At 38.5% G+C, this 12,897-nt stretch overlaps 1 protein-coding gene across 1 annotated transcript in view; it reads left to right on the forward strand.

Annotated features, from left to right (window-relative positions):
* The window catches only part of USH2A (usherin), a 580,537-nt gene that overhangs the window by 331,230 nt on the left and 236,410 nt on the right, over positions 1–12,897 (forward strand). The window contains exon 38 of the mRNA XM_088799150.1: positions 9,758–9,937. Within this exon, the coding sequence (XP_088655276.1) occupies positions 9,758–9,937 (180 nt within the window). The remainder of the gene's footprint in view (positions 1–9,757; positions 9,938–12,897) is intronic.

Below are 12,897 nucleotides of genomic sequence, written 5' to 3' on the forward strand. Positions count from 1 at the left end.
ACAGTTAAGGTGAATAAAATTCCTTTGAAAGGATTCAAGCTGGTTCTTTTTATTTGTATAATTATCCAGGCTGAGAAGCCACCATCTGGGGAATTTAAAGGAGGAAAACAGTTCAACTCTAAATTAGAGAGCAGAATTGATTCAGTTGTTGCTCAAGAGGGCACCGCTTGTATATCAAACCCCTTTTCTTTACAAACAAATTTATGTCTTACGAATCATTTGCATAATGAATGCTTATTTTGGAACTCATGTTACCGCATCATGGTTCTCTTGCCTCTGACTCCAGCCACTTGTTCTTGGTTCTTTAGCCAAGTTTTTGCATAGGCACAGTTACACCTTTTTGCATTCATTTTCTTACGTTTAGAATAAGGCAGTATTTGGTACACTTATCTGATTATTTCCTTAAGTAATTCCAAGGCACTACTAGCACCATAGTTGCTTCTTTCAGCAAATGTTTTAGCCTTGCTTATCCATTGATTTGTTTTCACCAAGATCTGTAGGAAGGGGACGCTTTGTGTTTTTTGGCATATTATCTCTGGAAGTCTAAATAAGTCGTTCTCCAGCAGTTGCAACAGTAAACCCATCCTATCAGTGAAAGAGTTGTTCATTCCTCCTCAATTACTCTTATGACGCCTTTAGGACAGCGTTATCACACTGCACTCAAAGCAGTAAGCTTGGATTTCCATTTGCAAACTTGCTGGATACGTGGGACTCGGGACTATCTGTAACATTTTCTTCCTAAGCCTTGCCTTTTCGGTAATTTGCATTTATAAGTTTGAACAATGAAAGACATGTAAAGCCCTAATATCAGTACAGGGCAGTGACGGAAGTTCGGGCCATATCACTATAAAGTGTTCTTCCCACATACCGGGTTCCACTCTTTCGAAAGAGTTTACTTAAGAAAACCAGTATAGAAATTGGAAATGACTTTCTTTACTCAGGAAGGCAGAGCATTTTTAAGAGGTAGTCACTTCCATTGTTTAATTCACATGTTGGTATATTTTTCCGTGAAGGGCCACGTAGTATAAACATTTCAGACTTTGTAAGCAGTGCCCTGCCTTATCTTCCCAGTTGTAGCATAGCAGTACCTGAAACTGTGACTGTGTTCTAATAAAACTTTGTTTACAAAAACAGCCAGCTGGCCAGATTTGGCCTGGGAGCTGTAGTTAGCGGATCCCTGAGTTTATTATAATTTATTTACAAATTCAAATACTGTGCGTATATTTCCTTCAATATTTCAACCTGCTCATGATTCTTTGGATTTTATAAAAATTATGCATGCAAACTTATAAATTCATGTAATATAGAAAAAAATAACGTTCACTAAAATCCCACCACCTATAAATAACCAATGTTAATAAATGGTGAACATCGTTTCAGCACTTTCTCAATTCATGACTAGTCTCTTGGTAGCAAAAATCAGGAAAAAAAAAAAAAAAGAAACTGGTGAATTAAGACAAAATGAATTATTGCAAGAGAATTGAGCAGTTCAAAAAATTACCAGGAAGCCTGGAGAGTCAGACTTGTGTGGAACCATGAATAACTTGGCTCAGACGAGCTTATACCACAGGGAAGGGACAGTAGGATGCCCCCACTGGCAGTGACATCCCCACTCAGCTGCCCTGGAGAATTGCAGCTCTCTTTTAACTCTCAAGAATTCTAGAGACATCTAGAAGAATCCCGAACTAAACCTGAGTCATTGTTTCACTCTGTCAGGGTTTCTGGTCCCGAGGTGGAGGCATCTGATTAGCAACCCAATGGTCAAGGGCCCACATGAGCTTCGGTTACTTACAAAAAAAAAAAAAAAAAGTCATATTTCTGATCACTTTCCTCCTATACTTAGCATCATCTCGCTGCTATAATTTCTTAATCTTTTTTTATGCATTGATTTGATTATCTCGAGCCTCTCCATCCCACTATTGGTTTAGTGTTCAGCTGTTTCTATTCTGTTTCTTGCTTTTTGTAACTTATTTATTCATAATGATTCCCCCCCCCCCCCCCAATTTCCAGTTTGGCTCTGTGATATCCTTGTTCATCTTATGGGGAATATGTATCATTTTCCCCCCCAAAGTGGCATAATTAATTTGTCTTGTTATATTGGAATCTTTTCTCCCCTTTGGGCTATGTGTATGCACATTTACTATATTATTCCTGCCTTTAAATTCATCTTGCTTGTGCCTTGTATGGTCAGCTTTGTCCAGACTGTGCCTTTGTTTTGAACATAGCCCACTTCTTTTCCTTCCTGGGGCTGGTTAGCCCTCCTCCCCCTAAGCTTTGAGGATTGGGCATTGCTATTTATTGCACTTCTCTGTAGACCTGGGGTGGGTTTAGGGGAAGGGGAGAAAAAAGAGAGGGTGTGAATGGCTGCACTGGGCAGAATTCTAGGGGATCTAGTTTCTCTGTTTGCTCTGAGATCCCATTACATGTCCTCTGTGGCAGCACCACTCCATCCGTTCACATACGTCCCCACTCCTGGGAACTTCAGCTGCTTCCCCCACCTCCACACAAAGGTTGACAGGAAAGCCAGTCCCCACCATGCTTCCTATCCCTACACTCGACTCCACTCAGTTCATTTCCCTTCACATTGGAGAAAGTGAGCATGAGTTCCCAGGACTTTCCTCGGTTTGTATTTCTTCCCCTAGTGGAAGAGTTAAGAGCCATTCAGTGCCGAGCATGAATTTATCATGTCTACCTTCTGCTGTGAGGGTCCCCAATTAATACCATTAATTTATTTCTTTTTTGTATTGGGGCATCATTACTTAATGCCATTACATAAATGTCACATGTATAACTCTATAATATGCTATCTGTGTACTCTATTGCGTGCTCACCACCCAAAGTCTAGTCTCCTCTGTCACCTTATATTTGGCCTCTTTACTCTCTTTGGCCTCTCCCCACCCTCCCTCCTGGTTAACCACCATTCTGTTGTCTGTATCTGTGAGTTTTGTTTTGTTTTGTTTTGTTTGTTCACGTGTTGCTCTTTGTTTTACACCCCACATATGAGGGAAGTCATACAGTTATAGTCTTTTTCCATCTTACGTATTTCACTTAGCGTAATGCTCTTAGGATCCATCCGTGATGTCCCATATGGCAGCATTTAATTTTTTATGGCTAAGTAGTATTCCACGGAATGTCTTCTTTATCCAGTCATCTATAGAAGGACATTCGGGTTGTTCCATGTCTTGGCTATTGGGAATAATACTGGAAAGAACCCAGGGGTACATATATCTTGACAAATAAGTATTTTGAAAAATTTGGGGTAGCTATCCAGAAGAGGAATTTCTAGGTCTTATAGTAACTCAATTCTTAATTTTTAAAGGAACTTCTATGCTGCTTTTCATAGTGGCTACAACGATCTACAGTCCCACCAGTAGTGTGTGAGGGTGGTTTCCTTTTCTCTTTTTCCTTTATACATTTGCTCCAAGATTTTCAGCCATTTTTGTTAATGCTATTATTTTTGTTCTTCTAAAGTCCCCCCCCCCCATTTTTGTTAGGTATTTTGGTATTTTTGTTAGCAATTCTGTGCTACTAACTTATCCATTTTTCTCCTATGATCCAGCAAGGTGATTAGTATCCACAGTTTAGAAATTGTACACAGACTATGATGGCATCTGATCATCTGCCCTCCTGGTATTCGTGCCCTTGTGTAATCCTCTCCCCTCGCAGGTGGTCCAAATACATGACTTACTTCTAAGCATTAAAATATGGCAAAAGGGATGGGATGTTGGTTCTGTGATAACATTACCTGAGACACTTGCTGGGAGACTCTCTGTCTTGCTGGTTTTGAGAAAGGAAGCTGCCACGTTGAATGGCCCCCATGGAAAGGGAACAAGGGCAACCCCCCACGGACGACCGCATGCTAACTGAGGACAGCCTTCAGCCAATAGCCAGCAAGGAATTGAGACCCTCAGTTCCAACAGCCTGTAAGGGACCGAGTGCTGCCAGCAGCCACCTGAGTTGCAGGGGACCCTTCCCCAGTATAGCCTTCAGATGGGACTCGAGTCCCGGCCACCACTTCATTGCAGCCTTTGGAGACCCCCAATTAAGCCATCCTCAGAATACTGACCCCCAGAAGCCATGAGATAACAAACGTATGCTGTCGTGAGCTGCTAAGTGTGTGGTCCTATCATTACACAGCAATAGGTAATTAGTACAGGAGCACGTGACTGTGTAACTAGCAGGTAGCAGTCACCAGCAAAGCATGGTACGATTATCACCCAAATAGTGTGCTCCCCAAATGGTGGTTCTCCTGTAATGGGGGCTCTGTCTCAAGCATATACAAGTATCTAAAAAGAAAATGATGAACATTTCATTAAGAACTGGTGATAGACTCTGCTCTGAGATTAATTATGATTGTCGAGTTATCCATTCCATCACAATAATACTAAAGGATTAGCATATTCAGTATGTTTAGTAAGTTTTTACTAGAAGTCCAAAGGAAATATCTATGAATCAGTCATGTTTGTGTCCAGTGTGTGATTTGGAAGCTGAAGACCACATCCTGTGGGAGCATTTTTGCCCAAATAGCTCTTAGCTGATTGAGATAATATCAATAGTTTGTTCATTGGGAAAAATAACACTTTGTCCAAATGGGGAAAAAAAATAACTCAAAGTAAAATAAAAAATCTGACTTGTCAGAGTATAACATAGTTGATGAAAATGGCCCATATTAATTTACCACAGTCATAATAAATCTCTGAATTCATTCTGTGTGTTTGTGTGTGTGTGTGTGTGTGTGTGTGTGTGTGTGTATGAGTGTATGAGAGAGAGAGAGAGAGAGAGAGAGAGAGAGAGAGAGAGAGAGAGAGAGAGAGAGAGAGAGATATTCTTGTTAATAAAACAAGATCCATTTCGGAAGATCTGACTGACTGTGTTTACATGGAGCAAAGTTAAGGAAAAGAAACCATGCTCCAAAGGACGTTAAAAAATATTTACAATTTTCAGAAGGGTAATTTTGCCTCATTAGGCATGCTGTTGCTCACACTAAAAAAAAATAATAACCAGAAGAAAAACAAAAGATCCCCAGTGTCCCTAGAGCCATTGTTCTTGGTCACACATGAGCTCAGACTCAGGTCACATGTTTCTGAAGCACCTTTTAGTGAGTGATGAAAAAGTCTATGCATGCATTCCTTCACCTGCCACTGTCATTCTAGCAGAATGACCACTTTAAAGAGGAATCAAAGAAGTGCAGCTTTTCCTCAATGACAACTAATTAAAAACCACATCAGAGTAATTACAATAATGGTAAGAAATACTATGCATTACCAGAGTGCTGGGGTTCTCGGAGCCCTAAGTGGTTCACAGGTTACTTTCTTTCTTTTCAAAGTGTTCTGTGGAGAAGTAGCTATGTAGGTGTAGGTCTATAAATATTTCCTACGTTGACAAAAATGTAAGGTCAGGAATAGGTCCCTTTAACCATATATTAACTTAAACAAATACCCAGTGCCTTTCCGGTCTCTACAAAAGTGAAATCTATTAGAATAATGGAGTTTGGAGGACACGCTTGCCTTTTAGGTAATGTAATTTGAAATGATATCTTAGAAAGAATAAATAAAAGTAACTTACATAGGATTATGGGCTATCTAGAGTGATCTAGAATTCATAGGTCACATTACAGACCTTGTTTTCCATTTGATGTCATTTGATTTTGGTATTGGCGGGATTTGGTGATAAGGGAGGCAGAAGGGAACAACACTAAAATTGAGACTTCAATATAGGACACATCGAGCTTTTTCTTTTTAAGGCGAGGAATGGGACAATTCGTTAACACCGTTCCTACCTTAAGGTGTCATTGGATTCAGAAAAAGGCTAACTTAAAGCAGGACCAGGTCTGACATGCAAAATCTTCATAAGGTAACAAGAATCAGTTGGGTTTGTTCGCTGTCATTTCTCATTAGAATCTTTGTCAGGAGAATGGATTCATGTTGTGCCGTTTTCTGTTCTTGTTACAATCTTTGTCACATGAATAAGATATCAGGGTATTAATGCCTGGCATACAGTTTTCCGTGTGTGTGCTGATACTGTACAAGACTGCGCTGACCTTTGCAATATTACGTATTCTGATTGGTTGTTCATTTCACCTCTTTCCCACAAGTTAATAAGGCTGTAAAAAGCAGAGAACTGAAATGGCCAGCCAGTCAAATTATAGAATATTGAAAAGGTCAGAGCAGTACAGCACAAAGGAAAAAAAAATTATGGAATATATGGTGCATTAAAATTCTTGTGACAATGATTATAACAAGAATGGAAAAGGATACCCATTTATGCTATTTCAATCTACAGAACCCCACAGGATGATATTCCCGGGACAGCCATCATTTACACATCCCTGAGTCACACATACATGAGAAATTATCTACATATGCTCGTTTTTGCTTAAAATGAGAATCGTACAGAAAATATCCTGCTATTCAACAATAAGAGCATTAAATACAAGATTTTAGCATCACGAGTGGACATTGGTGTTAACATTTTAATAGGACTTCATATTTGAAACTGATGAAGGGTTCTTTGCCAGTAAAATCTGTAGGAACATGAGCTTTATTTTGGTTGTTTCTTCATTTACTTTTTCATCGACAATAAGATAGAAAAGTAGGACTGAATGAATTAACCTTTTTGAAAATCTTTCAGAATGTGGAGTGTCCTGAAACATCATCTACTTTATTTAAAAATTTTACATGAACTATAAAAAAAGTGTTTTTGCCTTGCGATGCATGAAGTCGGCCAATATACAAAGACTCTTTCCTTCCCCTGCCTCCTCAGTGGAGAGAGAGAGAGAGAGAGAGAGAGAGAGAGAGAGAGAGGAATACTGAAATCAGAAATCTTTTTATGTATATTTTAAAATTTCTTACAGGTATTTTTAGTCTCTGAATATATATCTGGTTTACAAGTTAGCATTACACTTTCTGAAAATGTATTATTTCACTAATGAAGTGAACATTTTATAGCCCAAAGCTAAATCTAAAGGCATCGATTAATAAGGATGCCTAATGTGACTTAATTATTTTTGGTAAGCGGAATAAATGAATTTGGATTATCACTTGAAGACCAGTTTGAACATGGATGAAATAAACCTAACATCCATCGTTCTACAAATTTAAGAATAATCACCAAGTAATCCTGGCACTACTGCCCCACATTCTCATGTATCAGGTCTGGAGTAGAACTTAGCTCCGTGAACGTTGATTAAGAATTCCCAGGTGATTTTGATGTAGGTGAATCCTGGAACACTGCTGTGGGCAACCCCATTCTGCAAAGAGCCTAGTTAAAACAACCCCCTGTGAAAGCCCAGTGGGGCTGACCACAGACAAAGAGGGTGAAGAGGGAAACTCCACTTCAGACTCACAGTGCCTGGGGAAGGGGACAGAGGTGGGGCGCTGTGGTTGCAGAACACAGAAGCTTACATGGGCCTGTACCTTCCACTTACACTCACAAATAGGGTCAGTGCTGTGGCCAACCAGACAGGAATGGTCACCTGTGATAGGAAACGCTTATCATTTTAGCGTTTTCCAGCTTGATTGTTGAGGCTGAACAAACGGGACTGAATTTTCCAGTCCACTGAAAACAAAGTATACTTAGCAAAAGGTAGAAGAAAATCACACCCTCTCAAGAGGAGGGGATCAGAGAATTTGCATTTTAAGAGATTTTCCCAACATCTAGGAGCCCAAATTGTTCAAGTTCAAAGGAAGAAAGAGAGGGCAGGGAGAATGAAGTGGAGGAGGTGCCCAAATCTGCGACTCTTTTACTGATTTGCGTACTGGAAACGTTGAGCTTCATTCAGGGTTGAAACCCTGTATGTTGGTGGAGGTAAGAAAACATGAAACTCAGCTGCATGACTGCTGGAGATGTACGAGTTCTTTTTTGAGCCGAACAAAACGGTTTATGTAATTGCATACTTCTCATAATTATTGAGTAATTATATACTTCTTATAATTACTGAGTAATCATTGTTCTATAACTAGAACTTAATGTTACAACTAATTGTATAATTACCATGTATTAATGTTTTCTGCGAAACTTAGAATAAAGTGGTACTTAATATATTTTTCCCGGGCCATGTTATTTTCAAAGCTGGCAGTAGTGTTTGTTTTACAGCTAGAAAACTGCGTCAAAAACCAACAAAATGCAAGGGAAACAAAGCTGCACCAATATTTTAATCATGGATGTTAACCCATCCATCTTATATTTACGGCTAGCTTGGAATTTGTAAACTTGCCTTCTCTTGGCCTAGTTTTAGAATTTTCATTGCGGTTTTGTAATTTTCATTCTTTTGAAAGATGTGCACAGTTATACTTCACAGGTCATCGTACATCTGCCCGGGTCATGCCGGATAAGCTGACCGTTTCAAAATTTTACAACTGGACATGTGGCAATAGCAGTAGCTGTTTCCTCTATAACTGAAAAGGCTTCCAAGGAGCTAGGCATTGTGGGAACTTATGGAGTCCTTCAGATGTGGCTAATTTAATTTTTCATACACAGTGGTTGAAGTGATTCATAGTTAATCTTAAGGAAGTTTCTTGAATGCAGGAACTATGTCTTATGTATTTTGAGCTTATTTTTATCAGCACCTAACTAAGTCTATTCCTGATGAAGGTGGTGTTCAATAATCTTCTGTCAAATCAAGTTGACTAGTTGTAAAACTCCTATGGAAGCTAATATATCATAATTTGGAAATGTCTTTTCAGTGCATAGTGAAGTTATCAGAGGCTACTTTACAGGTTTCAGAACTTCTTGCTAATGTGTTATGCATATATAGTTGTACGTTGTCCATTTTAGGTATTTAGAACCATTCCTAAACTGTGAGTATGTCTTTGTCCTATTTTACTAAAAATGAATAGGGATTATTATTTCCATGTTCTAGTGTGTAAATGCTATTTATTCGCTCTGGGAAAGATTAAAGGTACATATAATAAAATGTGTTTTTTCACTTTCTAACTCTTCTTAGCCTCGGATATAACCTCGTTGCGTAGGAGAGGGAAATGAAACACTGTCCTCAGGCAGCAGAATTTTCCTATGTCTTAGACGTGCTGAGGTTTGACAATGGGTTTGCTGGGACCCAGTGATGATGCATTGAAAGTGATTCTTTTATACATCCAAGGAGCCTCTGCATTTTCCCACAGAGCTAAAAAGCAGATCTTCTGATCAAAGTGGGCATACATTACTTTCCATCCCCAGTTGCTTTTCAGGATATTCTGACCAATTCCTATTTAAAGGGGCTTTCGATAGAAAGCAATCAACCTCCCTCTCAAGCAAAATGAGCAGAAATTACCCCAATTGATGATACATGGTATATATGACTCATATATTTGACAATATTTATATCCAGAACAATTCTATTTGGGGAAAAAGAGTGTCATTTCCTCCTAGTCTGCACATCACAGAAAATTCAAGAATTTGAAAAACCCTCAAACAAATTGTAAATAATTCACCAAGCGATCAATTTATGTCAGCACAGTATTTTTACTTATATGCGTGACACTTGGGATGTGGCTTTATACTGTCTGAGGATATCAGTGCAGTTATTCTGATCCCTGGGATGAATGAATTTGAGAGCACGATGTTCACTCAGGTAACATGTTCACAAAATAATCAAATAAAAGTGGGTGCCTTGATAGCAGTATATGGGATGCCTCTTCGGGTGGTGATGGTACAGTTCTATTTGGTACTGTCTATTTAGGAACCCAAGAAAATGTGGAAATAATAGCAGGAAAGAATCCTTAAAGTATGCTAATTTTAATAATTTTTCCTTTTTAATCAGCAGATGATAACTACACCCTTCTGAATGGCACACGGCTCATGCATAGTGGCGAAGAGACTGACCTTTGGGTGCTCGTCGATGGCCTGGTTCCTTTTACTAACTATACCGTACAAGTGACTGCTTCAAATAGCCAAGGCAGTTTGACGAGTGATGCTACAGCTATTGCAATGCCGCCAGGGGGTGAGTCTGGGAACACACTGGCTCTCTCAATTTATATAAATGTCTGAGAACGGAGTTTCTATTGAACACCTTGTTGATTGTTGGAATTAGTGTTTCAAAAACAAAAACCTACATAGAGGCTTATTTTTAGTTTTGGTGGGTTTATTGAGACACATTTATGAATACTGTTTCATTGTTTTGTTGAGACTTCTTTCACCTCGCACCGTGTGTGTATATATCTCTTGCTTTATGCATGTTCGGAAGATTGAGAAATGCATTTTTGTTTGAGACTTTATTTAGATTCAAAATGTATATTTTCAGTGCGAGCTTTAACTTTTTAATACGGTTCTCATTCCTGGTGTTTTTTAGGAACTCATTCTGAGGTATATCTAACCCTTTCCATTTGGCACAAAAGGGCAGTGTGCAAGTAATAGAATAGGAAAACTCTGCTCACATGACTGGAAAGATACATACACACACACATGCATAATTCAGTTAAACAGAGCGAGCTGGCATTGCTAACCCAGTACACACTGTGTGAAGGGATCTCCGTGGGTTAGTTGAGGGGCTAATATTATGTAAACAGGAAGAAACTGAAATGTCGTTTTAGAGTTGTACAGTAAAAGTGAAGTCGACATCTCTGCTATGGGCATGCTCGTGTCACGATGGCCCATGGGTCCACACTCTCTGGGCCCCATGCAGTCTTTTACTTGATGTTCTCAGAAATCCAGAATCTGGGAGATGGCCCTTCACCAAAAGAGGAAACAAAATGTCTTCAAAGACAGACAATGATTTGCTCAAGTTTATTACAGCCGTTAGATGTACTTTTTCTTTTTTTTCATCATTAGATTGTTGTTGATTACAATTAGGAAACTTATAGCTTTGAAATTATCTTTTTTATGACCTTGTGGCAGTTTAAAGGTGATACCTCATTGATTAAATAGGTTTTAGTTCATGCTTCCTTTTACTTAATGACCTGAAAACATATTATCCTGATTTACACATAAAATCATGCTGAAAAGCATGTGGCATTCACGAGAATATGTGTGTTTAAGTAGAATTAAATTAGTACTGAGAGTTATTAAAGAAATCTTCCATGCCTTGTCCAGTGAACTGTGTTTCATACTGAAATGAATAATAAATGAACCGATGTACAGAAGCAAACCAACTTGCGGGCAGAGAAGGTTCTATATGCTATTTACTTTTCCATTATATTTGGATTGTTATCATTATTACCATTTCCTTGATTTCAATATTAGATCTCTTTTATGGTGATGTTGAATTCCTACTATCTCTCAGTGCTGGGTTATGTAGAATTCGTAATGATAATACCCTTAGCTGTGTATTTTTCTCAGTGTAGTTTAAAAACATAATACTAGAAGGTTTGAGCAAAACAGAAACGTGTTTGTTTTTTAACTTTATCAAAGGTTTCCTATCAACTATGGCCTGAAGAACCTCCTTTACACTCCTAATCTGGTCACGTCCTACTCATTTTTAAGATTTCAAGTTAGAAATGGGTCCATCAGAAAGCCATCTTTTTTACCAGCCGAGGCTGCGATAGGGCCCTTCTGTAGCATCTGTATCCCACTGTAGAATCACATTGTATGGAAAGGGCCTATCTGATCTGACTGTCACAATTACTGGTTATACGATGCTACCCAGCTGGGACTATTTCTTATTCACATTTTTATCTTCAGTGCCTAGACCAACCCTGACACACGGTACGTGTGTAATGAATAATGGGTGAGTGAATGAATCCATAAATCAGTCAAGATAGCTTAATTATGAGTTTTAAATTGTAAGTTTGTCATTGCTCAGACCTACTCAGGACTCATCTTCTACCTAAGAATCTTGTATTGTAGCCAACTGCGGGGAACGTGACCTCCTCTGAATACTCATGCAGTGTAGGAATGGGCTAGCAATGCAGATGTGAGGGGACCCGGATGGTAAGGACGACAGGACTGCTGAAGATAAGAAATGCTCTGAGATGACACCAGCGTGTCGCTCTTTGTGTCCTTCCCTGTAGTGTTTCCTTTTCTTAGGCAAGCAGAGGATGAACAGACCTTGGTTGATACAGGGATTTAGAAGAGGACAGATAAAGGGACACTGTGTACCCTGGTAGGTCATCTCTCAGCTGATGGTTACGGGACATCGTATCTGATATTAACTTTCTGTATTTGTCTAAGAAGAAGAAAAAATATGATCAATGTGCAGTTCTTGTATACCAATTATACCTCAATAAGGGCAGAAAAGATTTAAAGAAAAACTAAAGTCCAACAATATCTAATTTCAAACCCTAGTTAATTCCATCAGATCTTCCAGTTTCATTGCTCCTGCTGTTTAATGAAATTAGTGTTAAAAAATAATAATAAAACTCAACTTTGACCAAAAAAAAAAAAAAAAAGAAAGAAAAACATGATTAAACAATATTATCAACAGTTTTTTTTGAATATAGAAATTAAGGAAAGCGAGAGCATAAAAAGAATAGCTCAGTACATACATAGTAGAAAATCTCAAGTAGTACATATTTTTAATTTTAAAAATGAATTTCAAATATTAATTTGGACTACTGGAGGGGGTTTTTTATTCCAATTATATAGCATATCCTTACCTACTTCTATGTACTGAAGTTTTTGTACTTCTACAGTAGCTATATTTTGGGTAGTTTGTAATAATATAATGTTTGTATTTGGCACCAAGATACTCTTAGAAATGAAGAATATACTTAATCCAAGCTCTTGAATAGCATTATAGTACAAGTTCAAGAGTTCTAGGGAAAGAATTAAAAGAATAAAAACGGAATCCAAATGTTAATCCATAAATATGAAACTTTGCCGTGACCTTTACCCCCTCGAGGTCTGGAGTTACTAATGGGGTGAGGATTTCAACTCTTAATGGGGCTCCGTGCATTAGTGTTTGGTATGCATGGAATTCAGCATTTCGTTTAATAAGTGGTTGACATTGGTGATGTCCCTTAATTT

This window comes from Rhinolophus sinicus, chromosome 6 (genome assembly GCF_057876585.1).
Source record: "Rhinolophus sinicus isolate RSI-liver-muscle chromosome 6, RSI-T2T, whole genome shotgun sequence".
Classification (NCBI taxonomy): Eukaryota; Metazoa; Chordata; class Mammalia; order Chiroptera; family Rhinolophidae; genus Rhinolophus; species Rhinolophus sinicus.